The 22533-nt window shown below is 37.3% G+C and overlaps 1 protein-coding gene across 3 annotated transcripts in view; it reads right to left on the reverse strand.

The window, feature by feature from the left end:
• Positions 1–1932: 1932 nt before the first annotated feature.
• ARHGEF3 (Rho guanine nucleotide exchange factor 3) overlaps positions 1933–22533 on the reverse strand; it is a 144307-nt gene continuing 123706 nt past the window's right edge. For all 3 annotated transcript variants that reach the window (XM_055708995.1, XM_027805251.2, XM_005432501.4), the window contains 8 exons: positions 21366–21536; positions 19616–19678; positions 19173–19269; positions 18994–19070; positions 10349–10606; positions 7961–8131; positions 5204–5390; positions 1933–4229 (listed from right to left, as the gene is read on the reverse strand). In XM_055708995.1, coding sequence (XP_055564970.1) covers positions 3883–4229; positions 5204–5390; positions 7961–8131; positions 10349–10606; positions 18994–19070; positions 19173–19269; positions 19616–19678; positions 21366–21536 — 1371 coding nt within the window. In that variant the 3' untranslated portion in view covers positions 1933–3882. The remainder of the gene's footprint in view (positions 4230–5203; positions 5391–7960; positions 8132–10348; positions 10607–18993; positions 19071–19172; positions 19270–19615; positions 19679–21365; positions 21537–22533) is intronic.

Consider the following 22533-nt stretch of genomic DNA (forward strand, 5'->3'; position numbering starts at 1 on the left):
AACGGAAACAAATCTTCTATACATGTAGAACTCAGTTTCTGGCTCTGTTAGATCCTGGGAATCAGGGCTGTCAGGTGCCAGGCAGCATCACCATAAAACATCAACTTTTCCAAAACAGCAATCCATTAAACTGGTATATAAAAGTTCTGATGTATCTTTCAAGATCTAGAAATTTCTGTGAAACCTCAAGAAACCTGGTTTCCACTATTGCAGAGGCATTCCTAAGGAGTATCCCTCGTTCAGTGGGTCATGCTGAATAGGAGTCACCACTGAGACGTACTTTCTCTACCTTGGAGTGGAACTTCAGGCCTTTCCTTTACCCAGATTCCGGCAATTGATTCCCTGGCACTGAGCTCCACAGAAGTTAAACTAAGCGCTCGTGGTGTGTGTTTCAGGAGATAGGTCTTCATCCTTACTTTGTTCAGTGCTGCAATCTACAGAACCAAAGATCACAGACCATTAATTCTCTTTTGTAGACTCAGAGGACTGACATAGTTCAAAGACTTCCAAGGACATCCTCTTTGCTTACCTTTCTTTCTCATTCAAGACAACCTGTGCTTTTACCTTCATTACTTCTGGTTCATCAGATCTTTCCACAAACCAAGACTACACTGCCTGTCCTCACTAGGAATAGAAGAGCAAACATGTTGCCAAGACAGAACTGCCACGTCAGACTTCTGACGCCCTGCTCTAGAGAGCAGGATGCCACTCACTTGCTCTTCTGCCAGACTGTGGGATCTCGGTGCTCATATTCCAGATTTAGAGAAGCTGGAACTCATCCAGCATCCACAGTCCTCTCCTTATTTTGCCATCCCCTCACAGTGACCTTCAAAGCCCCAGACACCTCAGGCTCTTCACTGCCTCTTGCCTTTTACATGCTCCACCTGTTCTCATTCACCTTCTCACCATGGCACTATTCTTCCCAGACATGAGTGACCTGAGATCCAATATAAAAATTACACAGCTTTGACCTGTCTCGTTAATGGATGCACTATACATGCAATGGTGGGTAAGCAGAGAAGTCAGAAGCAATTTTCTGTACAATTCTCATGCAAAGGCCTATACGTACCGCACGGTTGCAGTAAGCATTCCAGTTCACTGCTGCAACTCCTCAGGTTCTGTTCTGCTGACACCAGGACTGCTAACCATGATGATCACTGTGACATATTTACTTATATTACTATCCCTTTTTACTACACATTCATCATTTTACATTTTACTCATCCTTTTTGGTACATTTTGTTGTCCATGCCCACCCCACCCCTCCACCCTGCCCCTCCCCCAATCAAAATTATTTCAAAAGCACTGGCAATTTAGAAGTGCTACTACAAAAACAAGGTAAGCAAATCCAGAATTATATTAGTATTCTTAAAGTGGAAGGCTTATTCCTTCAGATGATTAAAAAAAAAAAAGAAAACCACAAAAAAATTATTAAGCTTTATCAAGCCAAATTACAAATCAAGCGCGTCACTACAAGGCAAAACTGAAACATTTCCACTGCAGCATGTTGAACACCATGCTAAGTGAGTTGCTACATGTTAGTAAACAAACATAAAATAGTCTTCTGAGATTCACTGGCTGGTTGGTGGCTTTTTACATACCCAAAAATTCATCATCTCAGTGTTTCAGGATAATACATATTTAGTAGAGATGTGACCCACAAGGAATCAGGAGAGAGAAACTGATGGCAGGATGTTAATTTTTTGTTTCACCTACTTACTAAATTTATTATATAATAAATATATAATAAAACTTTAGGTAAGGCGCTTACATTGAGTTTCTTTGTTACTATTTTGTATCTAGCAAATTAGATCCAAATACGTAACACTTCCACAAGAACCAAAACATAAGCCTTGGCCACGTACCTTAAGCCTCACTGTGCATACCCTTGAAATCTTTTGGTAGCCATCTTGCACAAACAACCAAACCAAATAAAAATCAAAATGGTTTAATGTAATTTATTTGAAATGCTTCTAGAAAAGTTTAAGGCTATTATTAAGAAGAAAAAAGAAGTCAATACACACATTCATTCCTTCTTTTCTAGCTGAACACTTCACATGCTTTTCACTCCTTTTAAACATTCTGCTGAACAGTTTTTATGAAAATGGTTCATCATCTCTTATGCTTTCCTAATGCCTTTTCTTTTGCAAATTTTTCCTTTCTTTCATCTTCACTGGCATACTCATTCAGCTCTAAAAATGAAGCAGTTGAAATAAATTACAAAGCCTGAAACAGAAAGGAAAATTGACTTTTTTTAAAAACTATAAATACAGAAATATTTTCTATAGGGTAAAAATGACTTTTTTTAAAAAATAAAAATACCTTGTTTTATATTGTTTATCACCTTGTCACATGGATTTCTGTAATGCACACCAGCATATATATAAGATAGTTGACAGTAAATTTTCTGTAAACCTGTAGAACACAAGAAAAATGTTTTTGGCAATAACTTAGCAGGGTTTTTTACTTCTGTGGTTACGAGTACTTTGCACAGGTTATCTTGTATTATACCAAGGATCACTTAAATTTATCAATATATAATTTTCATAGCTTGCCATACAACACTGGCATTATTTCTTATACTAAGAAATAAAATATTACCCAGGGATTCCTGAAAAGTAACAGGATGTTCAACTGAGTGCTTTAGACTGCATTGAAGTGGCTCATCTGTTTGAAGTTCTCATCTGAGAAGATTAAATCAGCCACCAGAAAACACAGTAACATTTCCAATTACAGCATGAGATTAAATGCAACAAAAACATTAAAACAAAACTTGAGAAAAATATTAAGGGTGTAATACATCCTAAAGGAAAAGCAATTCCCTTTTTGTTTAAACTTTCTCTACATAATCCCATAGGGTATTTGTAGAGCACCGTTTATATAAAATTATCACTTGGTTTAAAAACCAGCTACATGTAATTGTAAACAGACATTTACAGAAAATTAAATGTTTTAACATTAGTGGTGTTTAAAACCAACAGTGGAGGTCAGTGGAGTGCAAAATGCTGAAGAGGGCCTATTCACAAGCAAAAGCTTTTTTCCATTCTTATCCTGTTTGGGATAAAATATGTGTATATATATATATATGGCACTGAAAGCAAACTACCAGCTTATTTACAAATACCCAGTATTCTCAGCATTTCATTTCAGTCGATGCCGGCTGTAGAGGTTTGGTTGAGTTTGGTTTGTTGGGTTTTTTTAGCTGATTATTTTTAGCATTACTTGCTTTGATAAATAAACCATAGCACTATGCTGACCACTTTAATTGACCAGATTTTAGTAAGTGAGGTTGCTGGTTCTTTGGACAGTGCTTAATTTTGAAAAACTAATCCCTAAAGAGTCACTGGTTACATGGCCCGCTGCTGATAGTTCTTGTTGATGTAATACCACAAGAGAAGAGATGGGTTATTGCAAGATGTTTTTCTTTTCTTAAAAAAAATAAATTATTTCCATGCCTTTATGAAAACGTACTATCTTGATACCCATCCTGAAACTCCATATTAAGTCCACATCTTCAGCTGCCCCATTAAAGGACAAATAAGTACTTCAAAAGTTATGAAAAGATTCTTTATGTAATGCATATATAAACAGTAGTTTAGAGATTCTGTTTCCAGCAGGACATTGAGAATAACTGGTAAAGTACCTCTTTCATCCACCTTAGATGTTTACAGGATATAATCACAGGACATGAGTTGCAGGAGATTCCAGCTTATACAGATCGGCAGTTACAGTACTACACTCATAGGTACAAATACAAGAACTGCATTGACATTGTCACAAAAAAACATATTTTAAAAGTGCTTCTCCAAATGGTTCCATATATGGAATGCAAATACTGTACAGGTAAGAGACCGATTTTTTTCCATGAACTGTAAGTTTCTGTCAAACGTTGGTTTCTACTTGCTTTTCATTTTCACAAGAGTTCGTCTGTTCCATACGTTCACAGTCGATGCTGATCTCGCTGGTGTCCATACTACAGTCTGACTCACAGTCTGATTGGTCCATTCGCTCGAGTGTGGTATCTCCGTGGGGTACTCTACTTCCATTTGGTGACAAAAGAAAATGTGCTTCTGAGTTCAGCACACCAGCTTTGCCTGCACATGTAACTTTTTCTTTGGCCTGGCGGATACAGTTAAGCCACTGTTGTTTGTTGAAGGAGTCATTGGCTTGGAGCGAGTGCGTCTGGCTTTGAGATCCATTTTTGAAGCTGACTCTAAAGAAGTTTTTGACTGAAAGAGACAGTATTTATCAAAACACTGAATGCTTTGTCTGAATGGATTTTATAATCAAAGAGTATAATATATGTATTTTTATATATATACATGTCAAAGAACAGAATTTGCAAAATCTTTGACTTAAAGTGTTTTCCTGCCAATACCATGTCAGATCAGAGAGGAGAGTCTGGGTATCGCCTTGTTTTGTGGGGCAAGAACATAATGCCACAAGCACATCTAATAGTTTCATATTGCTGGATTTAACAATTTTGGTTCCACCATGCATGAGCTACCCATAAAGCTTTAAGTGAATCAGCAGGATTAAGGCTTCTCCCACACTTCAATGTCTCTCCTCCTGCTTCTCTGCAAAGCAGATTTCCAGAACCTTCACTAAATAGTGTCTTGTGTCAGCCAGAAATTGCCTCATCTCTTCCATTCCCTTTCACTAATAACAAGAATACATATAAAAACCCCTCAAAGTTTTCACAAGATTAAAAGGACTGTTCTGATAGAAACAAGCATCTTCACAATAGGCTTGATTGGAAGGACACTGACTCTTAACTCTTGGCATTACCTTGAGTAGCTGCAGCCTCAGGAGTACGTTAATTACCTGTCAGCTGAAAGACTTTGTTATGGAATAGCCATCAACGTCTCCATAATACAAGGAAAGTTGTAACAGCTAAAGCTTAAGATTTCAAAATACACCTGTTTATAATTTTGTGGGCTTGCCGCTATATTCTACATATTCTTGCCTTCTCAATTCAGTACAGAAGTGGATATGTGGAGAAATCCCATTACCAATACAGTGAACTTTTGAGAAACAATCTAAAAGAAGCAAGTTACAACGTAATAAACCGGTCTGAAATAAAAATCGAGATGCTGGATATAGATAATGTGAACTTTAAAGAAAACATTCTGATGTCTCACTGGCAGGTGTCTTAAGGTTATAATGACCCTATATAAGCAAGTAAAAGAAGGTGTAGTCATACTTCTCTCATTGTTGCTGAATGCACCACGTATGGATCCACCCAGTCGCACCTCTCCATCTTGCAAGTCTTCTAGCACAAGCTCCCTCACCGGAATTGGCTGCCGATACAGCTGGTAGCAGAGCTGTTCGTTATGGGTGATAGCTCGGGTAATCACCAACACTTCTTCAAAGAGGAAGACATGCAGTTTCTGTTCAAAATTAATAAATAATGAAGCATTATTCCTTTTTTAGACCATCATTAAACCAGATTTATTTAAATTCTAGTGTGTTATAACCTTGTCTTTTCAACAGTTAAAATAAGGATTCCTCTCTTACCACTATTTAAAAGTCTTATGGCACAGCAGCATACAAGTACGTAAACACAACAAATTAGAAACTGAGAAGAGGACAGAAAAGCTAATTTTAGAAGTTTCTAATGTCATGATCTTAACGGATCTTTTAGTGTTAAGGCCTTGAAATGTGCATGACATTTCAAAGCTCTCTCCACTGCAGCATACCTACATGCATTCTTCTTTCTGACACCCACTTTAACTTTTCTCTACCACCTGTGTTACTAAGAAACAGGCAATCTTATTTATCCAAATATTTTCAACGAACAATTATGAGGAATCTTTTTACAACTCATGTGCTGCTCACAATCAGCTTCACCACAGCACTTTGAAGCTCAGAAAATTACTTTTGCTCCTAGGTGCCACAAGTCACCCATTATCATCTTTAAATTATGTTCCTCCTCACATTTTGCTACCCCCAGTGGCTTTCAATAATAAAAAAAGTGAAATTTTAAATTAATTTCACTTGATATCATGCATTGAAATCAACTATTTTTTTCATTGCCAAAACTCTTCCAAATGATGAGTAACGGTTCTTTGCTTCTAAAGTTGCCCTGACTAAATCTAAATAGACACATTATTTGCAATTTTAACACAAGATAGAGCTTCAGATCCATTTAGCCTACTGTCCCATCTTCCATTAGCTCATGTTTTCGGAAAACTATAATGAAAGAGTAATTATAGCAGAAACATTTCTCAATATGCCTTGGCAGTCTTCTGATACTGAAAAAGTCCATCTTTATTCTATTTTTCCACAACAGATGCCTCAGTTTATATCCATGAGTAGTCCAATTTTCTTCCACTTGTGCCTCTCTAAGTCTTTGCAGGCCACGTACCCAAACCTTTTGTTTGTTCCTTATTCTGCAGTGCTGTCACCTTTTGAATTAACAGCAACTCTATTCAGAGTCTGGTAAAGAATATCCATTATGTGTTTCCGTTTATATGTTTGACAAATGGCTATCTTCTCATATGAATAAAATATGAAAGACAGCAGAAATGTGTGAGATGAAATATTTGAGGTATATACAGGTATGGGACGCTTGCTTGTTAAGCAGGGTTACATTTTTGTTTGTTTTTTAAATATTCTAAATGTGCAGCAAAAATGCCTTGTTTATTTTGAAACTCAGTTTTCAAACTATCATCCACAAAATGTTGCAGATTCTTCATGCTGTAAAGTTTTGTGATGGCTGATTTTAGTGGAAGTCATATGAAACTCCTTTCAATGGTGAGATCTCTTACTTGCTGCAAAGCTAATACTCTGCAATAGCAGGTGTGAAAAGGAGACTGAAAAAATTAAGGTATAAATGATGTGGGTTTCACCCCAAATCAAAGAACACACGAAAATTAAAATATCCCACTGTCAATTGTATTCAAGGAATACATCAGTGTGGAAACCTCCCAAAAACACTGAGGAATTTCAAATACTGTTCATAAATTGGAAATTATTAATGATATACTTGTACTACCAAAGAAAGGCAGCGGTAGTGTGGATGGAATAAATACAGTTCACCAGAAAGATGAAAACTGCCAGTTTCTTCCTGCTAGTTTGCTATACATTAACTGCCTGCCTAATCTTTATCAGGTGAACCAGAAAACAGCATCCATTTCATCTTTCCATCTCAGCCCTACGGTAAAACAAGAGCCTTCTATTGCATGCATAAGCATGCTACACAGAAGCACGACTAATGCTTAAAAATGCATTTACAATCCTGCTTGCTTTATTTGTTGTGTTTTTTTAATAAAACTTTCATAAGCCTAGTTAATGAGAAAAAGATCTTTTTTCAAACTTCCATGTTGTTCCTATTAAGTGGGGTGGAGGGGTGGGCACGGGAATCTAAGAATGGCTGGTTTCTTTTCTATTAATAGCTCCTACTATTCTACGTGTTTTGGTTTTTGTTTGTTGTTGGTTTTTTTTAAACAGAAAGCTCAGGTTATTACACATCAATAGTGCAGACTCCTAGAGACTGGAATTCACAGTATAAAATACCAAATTTCTCTGGTCAATAAATTAACTTTGACTTCAACTAATAATCAAGTTAAACATTCTTAATAACCATGGCCTTTAACAGATTTAAAATTTTTTAGTACACTGCGTGGCACTATAGACATTATTATCATGTCTCTGAGACCAGAAATACATTTTTTTACTTGGTTTTTCCTGCAAATTTTATTGAAATTTACCAGATGTACAGCTTAGCTAGAATATTGTTAGATGCCCTGAAGAGGCAGACACACATATAAGCTTATTATCTCCTATGCAGATATCTGAATGCTAACAAAAAAAGTAGCGTTATATGTAATAGTTAATATTTACCAACTTTCCATACATGAGGGCAATGTTTCTGTATGTATACTCACAGCTCTTTTAGCTGTCATGCAAAATGAAGATGTTTTTAACAGCTATTTATGACAAAATATTTATTCCTTACCACTCCCCTGTTGTTCTTCAGGTCACCATGACAACATACAACACGTGAATTATCAATCAGTGAATCCCTTTGGCCTTCTTCAAGGTAAATAAGTCTCTCTTTGTAATACTGGCATTCAGATTCACCAGTCTTTGTGTTGATTTCAGCCACTATGCCCTGAATTATATTTATCTACAGAAAAACAATGAGAACACATGAACTTTAATTAGACATTCCAATATTCAGACCTATCTCATAACTGAACTGTAGCTACAAGAAAACATTTTTTATTTATGGTGTATTTTTCATAAATATTTTGCCAACCAGTCTATAAGAGTATTATTATTAGCAGCAGAATTAAGCAGGCTACAGTGTACAAAGACAGTGTAGTTTGGCTTTATCATTGTTTCTAACAATGGCTTAAAAATCTGATATTTATCTCTTTATATCAAACTGAAATAGGCAGAATTAAAATAAACAGATGCAAGAAACAATCAGAGATATAATTTTCTGAGGTGAAATGTGCCAATAAATGACACAGGACAAATAACTTGCCTTTAAAATATTTATTTAAATTTGTAATGAACTGAAATCTGCTGCATTGTATAAGAGAACAAGAAACAGAAGAACTAACAAGATCCTCATCCTGCAAAACATGCAACTAGCCCAAACCACTAAATTCTCAATTTCTGTTCACTATTAAAACTACCCTCTGGAAATAAGGTAAAATAATTTTATTTTACAATTAAAAGCAATAATTTTGCCTTTTTATTTTAAAACACTTTAAAAAGGAAGCTTTCCCTTTTCTATAAAAATACACTATCTTGAACTTCATTACACTATGCAGTTTCTAAGGACGTTGAGATCAATTTATCTGAAACTTAAAATACAGGTCCTGAATTGGGCATGTGGATGTGAAATTTTGTTGATTTTGGTCAGCTCTTAACAGTGGTCTCACAGGTTGCTTAGACTGATCAGATTCCTCTGTTAAATGACTGGAGGTGGAGCAGGAAAATGGGTGGAGACGTGCAGGCCCAAACAGATAATTCAAGAATCTACTGATCCCAGGAGATTTATCAGGGATCAGCTTGGCCTAGTGTGCTTATAGCAGATTGCCAGACAGGAAGACAAATGTACTTCATAACCCTAAACCAGTGTTAAGAGCCAAGCACACAGAGTAATTTCTGTTTCCTAATTTAACTTGGCAAATATACAATTTATTAAATACATGACTTCAAAGATAAATAGTGTTCTACTGAAGTAGAATATTACAAAGCTATATAAGGCTATTGAAGAATCAAAGAAAAATATCCTGATTATATTTTATTAAACAATATAATAAAATAAACAATAATAAAATATATTTTATTACCAAATGCAAGTACTGGAAGAAAGCATTTGTATATGTAGAAAAGCAAGCCTTAGCAGCAAACAGAAGAATTCTTTGAGATATTTATGATTTTTGTTTGGGTTTAAGAGAACATGCACAAGGGGGAATTTAAACCACCGTTGTCCAATTTTACAACAGAGAGTTTGAGCTGGGCATGGGATTTGGGGAAAGAATAGCAGGACAAAGTCGTCAGATACATGTGTTTTGGAACATGCACTTTCCAAAATATGCAGGAGTGTTATTTTTCATCAAATAAATGTACAAAATATTCAAATCTAGACAAATCATAAATTTTGTCCTCAAATTATTAATGAAATTTGCTTATGTTTAAATACTACTCAAAAGTAGTAGGATACTGATGATATTTCTTCATTTAAAAGTCTCTTTCAAACAAATCCACTGCAGTAACCTCATTTACTCCCAGATACACATTTGCATGTGTCCACATATGATTGGATTTCATATATATATATGTGTGTGTGTGTGTGTATATATATATATATATATGTATGTATATAGGAAAGAACAGAAATCTTAGAAACCTTTTGGAATTGGTCCCTTTCTATTAATAAAGAAGTTTTTAAAGCTTTGGTTTTACCTCAGAAAGCACAACACCAAATAAAAAACAGAATGAGGACAAATTCCGGCAGATGGTAATTAAGATTCAAAGGTTATGCTCAAGCCAGGGAATAAAACTAATCTATATGTCTAAAACCTGAAATCTCCACATTACCCAACTTAGATTAGAATGGAAAATGACACTGAAAAGTAAACACAAAACGGACAAGGATCAGACAAGAGCTGTAGAAAACACCTCCCATCCCTTCCCCCCTTTTTTTGGTATCACTTTGCTACTGAAATCAGATTTAATTGGGGGAGCAGGGCTAGATATTTCATGTAGCAGTTTCGGCTGTTCGTGTAAGTATTAGTGTTTCCATATTTTATGTAGTATCCCTTAACCGATTAATAAGTTACAAGTGCTATGATCTAAAAAAAACCCCAAACCAACAGTAACTCACAGCTTCTTCCAGATGCTGCTGATCTGGATGATCATTCGGTGTGTGTCTCAAAATTTCTCTGAGTAGTAGCGGGTATTTCACCAAACGGCTTCTTGGGATGTCAAGGAAATTCCAAAGGTCCAGTTTGCGACTAAAAGGAGACTCTAAGCAACGCTGTAGGAAATCTTGCACTCTGTGATCTTGTTTCTTGTGATCCAGTAAAGCTTTGGCTGCTACTTGATTGCTGCAGTAGCTATCGTAGGAGTTTAGGCATGGAAGCTGGGGAAAGAAACAGACTATTCTGCAGCTGAAATAAAGCACAGTTTGCTACTCCAAAAGTTGCAAGTGATTCAGGATGTCGGAACTCATGCTGAGAATCTTTTAGCTGAACTTACCTACAATTTATTGATGTTAATGTTTCCAGCATATAAAAGGGTTACAAGGGTCCTCTGACCACCTTGTTCATCATTTAAATGATTTAGAAGCACTAGCTCATCTCTTAGATCCTAGAGATCTCCAGTATTATTCAAAGCATTAAAAATATTCGTAAGTTTAAACTGAACACTACTTTGTGCAGACATGAGTTAAACACAGAAGACTGATTTCAATTATGAATGGAAATAAAAGCCTAGGAATGAGTACTCCCAAACCTGGCCTTTTTTAGATAAGCAAACTTCTATAGTCAAACTTCTGTACTGCCCTCAAGAACCCTGGCCAAATTAAGATGACAAAACTGTGCCTTAAATCTGAAAAAAATAGCTTGTAATGTTGATTAGAACAATATATCCATTTACAAAATCTGCTAGAACCAAACAATTATATGTAAAAACTTCCAACGCAGGAAATTTGATTTGGACATATTTGCACCAAAAGAAGTTCATTGGTGTTCAAACCAACCAGAAAACATTATATTTAAAAATATTTTATGCAAATAAAAACAGATAAAATTTTTGACACAAGTATATCATTAACTATTTGCATTATGTAGCAGCGTGATCATGTTTCTCTTGTTTACAGGAGGCCAGTTGCTTTAAAGAATCAGTCACCAATATTTGAGTGAGCGGAGGTTATCTTTATTTGGCAGTGCTGGGTGCATGGGGGATCGCTCCACCGAAGTCATGCACCCAGCACCACCGAATAAAGATAACCTCCGCTCACTCAAATATTGGTGACTGATTCTTTAAATCAATTTGGCAACCCAGGTGGGACCTCCTCTGCTCGGCTGCAGGACCCATTGAGAGTGGGGACTCCCTAGGGTACCCCCGGGGATTTTCCCGGAGGGGCTCCTCGTCTAATCTGGATCACTGCAGGAGTAGACCAGGACTCCATCTTGCGGAGCAAAGGTACTATCTTTATTCAAATATTATATTAATATTATATTTTGAACAGTACTGTTTCAGATATTTCTGTTCTGGGACGGGTTCATCTGTAAAGCTGTCCATAAGACATAAGATCATTGTATGCTTATGCAGGATGGTGTATGCCGGGCAGCTAGGACCGCAGGTATACATCTGATTCTGTTCTGGTATTCGTTCCGATATTGAGGTAATATAAATGTTGGTATGTGGTTATTGTCTTGAACATCCGAGAGGTGAATGTGAACCTCTATATGTTTTAAAGCGCATATAGTGTAAAGAATTATTAAGTATATGGTGGGGGTTGCTGCTTAAAGACAAAATTAGCGTCTGAGCAGTTACTCAGTGCTGTTTTGGCATCAATTTGGCGAGCCAGCCAGGAGAACTCTCCACCAGTGCTGGAATCTAGGGGCCTGGGGACCCTCAGGGCCCCCGACTGCATCTTCTGTCAGCAAGACTCCCCTACCCCTCGGCTTCTCACACAGGTGGACAAGGACTTCTGCACAACATAAAAGGTATTTATATTTATTCTTTGTTTTGAATATTTGATTGTCTTAAGATTTGGTTTTACCCCATAAGACGAAAGTCGGGACGCCATCTCGCAGGGTTGAGAAGAAGGGACACCTTCTGAAAAGGGTAATAGCCCTATTTGATTGTCTTAAGATTTGGGAAGCTAAAAACTCCCTTTAGGTTGTCTTAAGATTTGAGGAATTCCTAGAATATAACAACTGAAATAGCGCTCTGTGTCTTGTTTGTTCTATGTGTTGTCTTGTTACATGTTCAAAATTGGAGTTATGAAATGTATGTTGAAAAAAAAAATATTCTGGTAATTCTAGGCAAATAGCTGAAAACTTAACACACTGCTTAAGGCCAGAAAAAAATTAGAATCTGTTTTTTGGCAATTGTTCACTGAAATGTGTACTTTGTGTGATAATGTGAACTGTCAGCGTTCCTAGAGCTGTAAGTAAGTGCAGGGTACCGTGTAACATACTGCCTGTGTGACTGAGGGCTGCCCGGAGAGTGTGACGTGTGTGAGACGTGGTGTCACTGCGAAGCGAGTGGGGAGTCCCCATCTGCATGTCTGTGTTCCCCGCGAGGGGCCGGCCAGAGACAGACAGAGCGATTGAAAAATCAATTTATGAAGTGCTGGATGCATAATTAGAAATTAGAGCAGGAGACTGTGGACAAAACATTAGAACTAACATCATTTGGAAAAAGCACGAATTAACCTCTGCCCTTAGTGTTGTAGGTGCTATCTGTATACTCGAACAAAGGGTGGCAAGTGTCTAAGACATATTATCTCCTCGCAAAAATAATAATAATAAGAAAAATAATGAGACCAAGAAATAAGGCTAAATAGGTCTTGAACTGTGGTGTGTGTTCTGAGACAAGTATGGTGCCTCCAGTAATAACTAATACATTGTAGACAAATACCAGACTTATTAGGAAGATGGGGGGGCAGACCGAGCCAAGAAATAAATACCGAAACACCCTTGGGATGTATTTGGAAGCATTGGAAAGAATTTGGCGGAATTCCCAGTGGAAATTTGAACAAAAAGACATTTTTAAAATATTGTCAGAATTGGTGGCCTTCGTATACATTAGGTGATGGTGAAAGATGGCCCCTCGAAGGAAGTCTTATATTACAACGCAATTTTACAGCTTATGCTCTTTCTTTGTAGAGAACAAAAGTGGGATGAAGTAATGTGTGCAGATATGTTTGTGTGACAGGAGGAGTGCGGGATTAACACCACCTGATCTTTGATTATGGCTCTGATATGGAGAAATAGTGTGAAATGGGGACAATGGACATCGATTGTGATTGTATATGTCTGCTCAAGGAATGTGGGTATGGTGACTGGTCATGGGTGCGGTGTCTGGTCACATAGGCACACAGCCTTGAGGAGACGCCTACAGTTTTGAGGAGACGCCTGCCCTTCTTCCTCTAACAAAGGGGCTATTTTAAAAAAGAATGAGAAAAGGATGAGAGATATTCCAATGCTATCTAGAGGGAGGGAGTGCTAAGTCTCCTTGCTGGAGAAGATTGGATGGTCACAAGAACATGACAACCTACAAACCTGCAAGACCACCACATTCCAGGCAAAGGACTGATAGGCTAATTAACATACGAAGCGAGAGTAAGCGGGTTTAGGTAACGAATATGTATAGGCGTTAATTGAATATTCATTTGTTTTATTGTATAAATGTGAGATGGTTCGTCACTTCGGGTATGCACGCTTGTGGAGGAGCGATCCCCCGTGCATCTGCGCGCAATAAACATACCTACTTTATAACTTTCGAGTTATAGAGTCTAATTCCGTACGTCAGCTCCAGAAAAGGATAGGGAAAAACTGAGACCTAAACTAGAAAGATGTTCTTGTTGAAATTTTTGTGGAAAAAAAAAAAAGAGCTCAGGTTGTGGTTTCTTCTGTGGAGCAACCAGAATGAAGCACATTATAAGATAAAAACTTGCACTAATGTATGTAAAACCTAAAGCAGGGTGTGGAGAGTCAAAGACCCTGTGAAAGTGTTAAAGTATTGGGGTGAGTTTGTACAAACCCCCGTACCCGCGCGAAGGTGCGGCTGGACACATGGCAGGGTGTTTGCTGTTTGCCTGCGAAGGCTGATAGGTAAGAACACAGATGTAAAGCAACAAGTAGCAGATTTGCATTCAGGGTATGAAAGAGTTAAAACAGAAGTGCTGTTGCAGAGGCAGGCTTGTGTAACCTGCAGAGCAGGAAGAGCATCTCCTGCTCCAGTCCTTCCCATGGTGAGGAGGAGGGTGTTGCTGTTGCTGACCATTGAGCAGAAGGACCTGACAATGTCACCCCAATTGCTGGAGCATTTGCAGCACAACAGGACCGGTGGGGGCCCCTTTAGGGCAGGCAGTGGGTCTGAAGAGAATAAAGGTGAATCTTTGATGGGGAAATTTAGATGTTTGAAAGTTGGTTGTGAAAGACTTATCAGGATGATGTACTAGGACTAGATAAAGGTTCAAGTTGATTGTTACTAGGTAATTGTGATGTAGAAAAGTTGATAGAAGGAACAGGGAACGTGTACAGAAGGTAAGACAAGAAGAGCTGGTAGAGGAGTCGAGGCAGAGACAGAGGAGCAATGTCAGGCAGAGGTGAAAGAGTGAATCCCTCTCCTATGGGATCGGATCAATGTACATATTGTAGGGAAAGTGGGCACTGGAAGCGAGATTGCCCTAAGCTAAAGAACCAGCAAGGGGTTCTGGTGAACTAGGGACTAGGAAAAATGAGGTGGAATTTTTAGTGAATACAGAAACAAGTTATTTGGTGTTAAAACTTCAGTGAAAAGAATTTGTTACAGTTGTGGGAGCTGCTGGCCACCAGGAAAACATCCTGAAACCTTTAAAGTACGTAAGAATGCCAAATTCACCAAAATCTTTGTTGGGATGAGATTTATTAGAACATCTAGACGTTTAAAGAAGGAGAAATGAAACTAAAAGTTAAAAATGATCAAGTAAATTGAAGTCTTGAGCTTATCTTTAATTCAACGGAAAAGTGGAAAAGAGGACCTCCCTGAAGTAAAAGAAATCTTTAACCAGGTATATCTGGAAATAAATTCCAGGTAAGGCGAAAAATGCTTTACCTGTTACAGTAAAAATGATAAGCAGGAGGCCTGCCCGGTTCAGGTAAAACAATATCCCTTGGTCAGCAGGGCTGTGGGGGATATTGGCATAAAAACTGAGATAAAACACACTCTGTAGTAGCTCTACTAATGTAAATCTGTGTGTTTTGCCATGACAGTGACTTGTTATGGGATGCGCAGATGAAACTCTGCATTGACAACGAAGTACAAGGAATAAGGTTGGTCAGGTGCCTCCCACCATAGTCAAGGGCAAGACTGGGTTGGCCTCTGTGTTTGCCACCAAGAAGAATTTTGAGCTCTGCTGTTGGCTGCAACCCAGTAGGTGTTGAGCGGTGGGAACGTGTGCCATGCCAGACCCTGATGTGAGGAATGGCCCCCTCCGTAATAAGAGGGTCATCCAGGAAGGAAGAACATAAGATGACCCATTGAGGGACTGATTTGGAAATTGGAAACCGCCTGGCCGACCATGAGGCCAGACGAGTAGCAGAGGAGGTGGGAAAGGAGGAATTAATACCAGACGATAAAATCCAAACTCTAAGTACAGATCAGGAGCCAAACTATTCTAAAGAAGACCTAAAGCTAATTCAGGACATGAATGGTAAAATAAAATTAAATAAGTGGGCTTATTTGGCAGATGGCTGTATAGTGGTACCATCCAATTTAATATGGACCACAGCCCTAACAGTACATAATTAAGACTCATTGGGGAGCCGATACATTATATGAAAGTCTAAATCAGAAATTGATAGGGCGAAACTTATATACTGTAGTAAAACAGGTGACTCAGCAATGTGAAGTGTGTTTACATAATAATCCCAATGTAGCAAATAGAATAAAACTAGGGAACATTAGTAGAGGAAATTATCCAGGACAACAGTGGCAAGTTGATTTTTCCGAACTCCCAAGAAAACTAATAAATATCGGTACCTCCCCTTATGACTGGTATGTTTTCAGGTTGGCCAGAAACTTTCCCTTATGGAACAAATAAAACAAGAGAGGTAAAGAAAGGATTGTTAAATGAGATTGTTCCCCGCTTTGGGGGTCCGACAACAATCTCTTCTGATAGAGGCTCACACTTTTGTGCCAAAATAATACAACAAGTGGTGAATACAGTATTAGGGATAGATTGGCAATTACGCACTCCTTATAGGCCTCAAGCAAGTGGGCAAGTGGAAAAAATAAACCATTTAATTAAACAACAGATAGTGAAAATAGGACAAGAGACAAATCTAACTTGGCCACAATATCTTCCCTTGGCATTATTAAGAATACGAACTAAACCGAGAACAAAGGAGAATTTGAGCCCTTTTGAAATATTATATGGGAGACCGTACCAGTTACAATTTGCTGGAAAAGATTTAAGGCAGTTAGGGGAGAGATAATTGTGTGAATATGTGAAGACCCTCCAGGGACAATTAAAAGTTATAAATAAACAAGTATTAACAAGGGCCAGAGAGTTGGATCAACCAGTCCATTCCTTTAAATCTGGTGACTATGTGTATATAAAGACTTTTTCGGGGAAACCTTTGGAAGAAAAATGGGAAGAACCCTGTCAGGTGCTGCTGACAACCTTCACCGCCATCAAGATAAGAGAACAACCAGCCTGGATTCACTATTCTCGGATAAAGGCGGCTCCTGAGAGAGAAATCATGGGCCGTCACCCTGGCAGGACCCATGAAACTACGGTTCTTTAGATCATAAAGAAATCTCCGGAGACACAATGGACTGTCAAAAAGGATGAGGGACGTTTGTGTAAAGTTATTCTGGTCTTAATTGTAACTGTTGTAGAGATATTAGAAACTGAAACATGAGTAAACAATACCCGTCTTCAAATGTTGCAAATCATTGTTAATGCTACGAAAGCTAAGGAATGCTGGATACGTGCTTCTTCCTAAAGGAGGCTTGCTAACACCCCTGTATGGGGTGGCCTCTCAGAACTGGAATTATCTCGATGACAAATGGCCTACCTATCCAGACTTTTGGAAAAAGCCAAACGATGGTGGAGGATATTGCCTATTTGATAATTAAACAAATGAGTTGGGTCCCAAATTTGATTTACAAATATTAAACTTAACCACCACAATAGTTATGAAAAGTGATAATAACTGTCATTGGAAAGCTCAAACAAGACAGGAGGAGCATGTCCTGGAAACCCAGGGCAAAATACTTGTTCCCAATCTGATGGATGGAATGATTAAACAGACATCCATAAGATATGGAACAAGGTGCAGATCCTCATGAAATTACTAAAGACGATTTATCATGGAGTTTTAAAGCTATATAGGACAAACTGTCTTCATAGTTACCTAATTTGGAATGGTTAAAGCATGGTTTTTTTGTAACATTTATTGTAATAGTTTTAGGAATAATATGTGTATTACTTCAATGTTTTGTTTGGTGCTGTCAAAGAATGATCATAAGGCATAATGATTTTTTTGTAGTTGCAAAAGAATTTGCAAAAGTTACTAGAAAAGGGGGGAATGAATGATGAATGATGTACCACTTATCTATAGGATGATGTACTTATGTTTATCTAAAAGTTGGGAAATGTCCAAGGACCCTTATTGCTAACATGATGGATGTACTAATTGCTAGGTCCTTGGATTTGTCATCTTTAAAAAGGCCATCTGGTCCTAAGTTCCTGTTGTTTATACAACGTGGCAAAGACAAGGACTTAAATCATGGTCACTAGTTTAGTGAGATATGTAAATGAGTTCCTGGAATTGTAATGAATATGTAAACGATTTCCTGGAAAGTTAATGAATAGGTATGAGTTGCTTGTATAAAGAGGGGACTGAAAAATCCCCTCGGTGTGCATGACTTTGGTGGAGCAATCCCCCACGCACCCAGTGCTGCTGGATAAAGATAACCTCCGCTCACTCAAATAATGGTAACTGATTCTTTAAATCACAGTTTCACAGAGAGCTGTTAAATGTGTTATTTCCCAATCCCTTAAAAAATTTCAAGCCCTTTTTTCTGCTAAATTTCATCACATGCATATACTTAGAAGTAAACTTTTCACATATCTATAATACTTTAAAAAACAGCTCCTTTTTTATATAATGAGCAATTTTAATATATATTTGAATAATTTAATATAATGAGCAATCAACAAAAGTAACAAAAACTGTTTTCAGTGTTTTATGTTTTTGGATGCTAGTGAAAGTGAACTTACCATCTTTTGTGGGGCAGTAACAGCATCTCTCTCGTATCCCTGCCTGCCTTATTTTTACAAGCTTCTAGAAAATTAGTACCTTTGACAACACTAACAACTACCTGTTACCTTGACTGGAACAGACCAACGTTCAGAAATAGCTGTAGGGTGCCCTTACACAAAGTGACTGTTCAAGCTTCATTTCCCTAGGAAACCAGAATACAAATGTGGGCAGGTTCTTAAGTGATCTACATCAAACTCTGGTCTGACTCTTGATTTTTATTTAAAGCATATTAAATACTGCTCATCTCCTGAATAGCAAAAGTTTTAAAAACAACATCCTAGTCTAAATCTTTTAATGGAAAAATCCCTGAAAAGAGAAAAATATTCCGATATGTCTCTAAATAGTTGCCTTACTTTTTAAAAATACTTTAAGAAAACATTTTTGACATGTTATGCTAGATATGGAAAGGAAATTGTCTGATAAAAACTATGTTGCAGCTCCAACTATGTCCCAAAACTGATTAAAAACTCTGCCTTACCCAGCCCACAAGGATATGGCCAACATGTTCTGTTGATCCATCAGGTTTCCTGACTTCTTGAAGTCGCCTAAGAAGATCTGATCATGATTAAAAAAAAAAAAAAAGAGAAACTTCACTTAATGAACCAGATGACTATAAATCTACGTGCAATAGTAACACAGAGACTATTTGAGTTTTACCTTCATGTAGAGGAATTAGAGAGTCCAATGTTCCAAAAATTTGGTTCAGCTCTTGCTCTGTCATTATGGAAAGTTTAAGCATTGGGTCATGATAAGCCTGAAAAGAAAAAAAGGGCAGCTCTGTAACTAATTTATCATTGGTAGTTGAAAAATTAGTGCGAGTGTGTAAAGCTCCCTGGTAAGTAAAAACAGAACGATTGCTGAGAATATTTTTAAGTTTCATAACTATATCTTAAACTACCATTTAATATTAAATTAAAAAAATAAAGCAGTGCATTTAAGTGTTTCAGAAAGAATGGGAAAATAGAAATATATTTTAGTCTTCTTCCCTTCTTACTGTCTTAGCGATTACAAAAAGCAAGGATTATTTTAAAAGTGGTATGAGCCAATGAATACTGTTTGTTGTGGGGTTTTTGTTTGGGTTTTTTTAATAAGAAACATACCTTTTTTGCTAACTTCAGATCTTCTATCAAGTCTTCTTCTCCCTGGGAAAGTTCAAAGATAGCCTGTAAAAAGAGACACAAATATTAAAACATATCTTTATTTAATTTATACTCACTCTACTCTGAACAGCTGTCTTAACACCACAAAGCAGAAATTCTCTGCTAAATCTAATTGCAGAAATAAGGTGAGGTTTTATTCCTACAGAATCATGTGCAGTATTTTTTTTAAACAGTTATATCTGATTGTTGATAAAATGCTTATCTGAAATAACCACAGAATTAACTTTTTTCAAACTGGTGTATTTCTAGGTGGGGGAGCTCTCCTCAGTGTGGCATTTTGACTCGGCTATACCTTACCTGTTCATACAAGTATTTACATAGGAGTTTGTTGTGTTCCGATTTAACACATGCGGTGGTAAAAGTTCCAGGTTAGCTAGCAAGTAAAAGACAGATCTTTAAAACATTTGTTTGGTAACGAGTGCTTATTTTGGTACATGTTTATTTTTTTGTTATGAAGGCTGAGTCCTACTGAAGTGTCAGCTGACGTCAGTTACTTCTCTTGAAGCAGATTTGAGACTTTAAAGCTGGCAGATTAAAAATCACACACCCCCAATACACCGGCTTACCAAAATACCATTGTTATTTACTTATTGTATGATTTCATTCTAAATTTGGGTGTAGTAAAAGCTAACACACTTTAGTTAGAATTACTAACTTTACAGTTAAGGCTTTCAACGTGTGTAAATCATGGAAGAACATCTTCGGCTAGTGCGGATTCTCCGAGCTTGGTAATACGCATACGCAGAAGCCTTGCCCAAGTGTGAGTTACCTGTGGCACACGCACGGAAGCGGTTCAGACATTCTGTTGAGGCATGCAGTGTCAGAACCAATACAAAGCTGAACCCTCACGCAAAACTTCCCGGAATACAGCTCATTTCTTTGGGCTCTATGAAGTGTCCTGGCTTCTGCCCACAAACAGTAATGACTGTAATGCTATGCAAACAGTTTCTGCAGTTTATTTTTTAATAAGCTGCCTCTGAAGTTCACAATTTAAAATGTTACTTCCCATGAATTCCCGTGTAATGTTAAAACCTGCACAAGAAATGCTTGATGTTACTGTTGTTTGATTTATGGCTTAGTCCATGCAGTATTCTCAGAAAGACTGTTATAAATGTTGTTGATACTGATAGAAATTTATTTAGAAAAAAATATATTCTTGATTCCGCAGAAGCTCTGTCATCAACTAAGAGTAACACAAACTATTCAGAATTTATCACATACAACACATTAAACCACTGACATACTCTTTTTTTTTTTTTTTTTGCTTTGGAAGAAACATCTTTTGATCCATATTTCATCTTTCTAGCACCAAAAACTTCCTCAAAGACACTTTTTCCACCAAGGGAAATGATTGTGCATTTCCGCATGTACATATCACTTTATGAATACCTGTTCCTGAAATGCTGATCTATCATTACCTGAACAACAAAATGAAACATCAAAATATCATCCATCACTACAGAAAATGTCATACAGCACACGCAATCACAGTACAATATATTAAGGATATATGATGAACTGATTTTAAAAAAGAATACATTCATCTAATATAGCTTGAATTATAAAGACCAGGGTTCTGTTTAATTTCAGGAAAGCTTCAAGTGTTATCTTGATGCCTCCTAGCATTCCTCAACTCCATGCTTTCAAGATGACTTTTGAACACGAAATTTACGGTAAAAAAAAATTATACCTCTTGACGCTTGATTTCTTTAGATGTAAGCATGTGATTGACACAAACATCAAAGGTCTCACTCCATAGTTTGCTGTCTCTCCGCTTTGTGTTAGCAGGAGGCATATTTCGAGACCATGGTCGTGGACTGAACAGATCTGGGCGACTGTCACTACGGAAACTGATAGATCGCTAGAAACATATAGAAGAATAGTTTTGTTAGAACAGTTTCACATTTCACTTTTTTTTTCCCTAAGGAATTTATATACATAGTTCAGTACAACAAGCAAACTATCTAATTAGTTTTACTGAGAACTTAAGAGCAATGTTTAGTACTGGGAATGCAAGAGAAATTGTTTTTGTACATCCTTATGGAAGGCCAGGACTTCCAGTCCTGCAGTGAACTATGTCCATGTCCTGTTCTCAAAACATTTGCAACTATACAAGGCATTCATATATCATGCAACAAGAATGAACCGCGGGGATAATGGCAGAATGGTCCAAGACACTGAACTAACATAACTGATCAAATACAAAATTTCAATTTAGTAAACAGACAGGAATTATTCATGCATTGCACATCTGCCTCATTAGGTCCCTAATACTTAAAAAATTAGAATTAATGCAAATTTTAGAGATAAAACTAGTAATAATACTTTTTTGGTTCATTTGTTGAAAGAAAGATTAAATTGTTCCACAGAAACTCGGGGAAAGCTTGGACTGCAAAATCTGGCAGATAACTCACCTTGTATATTCACTTAAAGTCAACAGAATTGTTGGGTTTTGTTTATTGGGGGGGGGGGGGGGGGGGATTGTTCAGAGATGTCTGTACTGAGAAACGATAGGTCCTACCTCGAGGATATCAGATGAAAATGTGCATTACATCAAACGCATATTAATGGTTTAAGAAAAAAAATGTTTTCTCAGTTGGGCAGAAAGAGGGTTCATAAAGTCAGACTGCACTTCAAAACCTTTCATCGTACCTTAATAAGTGTCTTGCTACCTGATGATAACACTTTTTTTTTTTTTTTTTCAACTGTCAGAATCGTGAAATATTTGATTGGTATAATTGTTCCAGATATGATATATGTCCATAAGCAGGATTAAAAATATTAGTACTATGATGCCCAAACTGACCAAACCAGTTTGATACATGAAGAAACCCTTTTAAATGGCAACATCCTGCCTC

The sequence above is a fragment of the Falco cherrug genome, chromosome 4 (assembly GCF_023634085.1).
Source record: "Falco cherrug isolate bFalChe1 chromosome 4, bFalChe1.pri, whole genome shotgun sequence".
Taxonomy (NCBI): Eukaryota; Metazoa; Chordata; class Aves; order Falconiformes; family Falconidae; genus Falco; species Falco cherrug.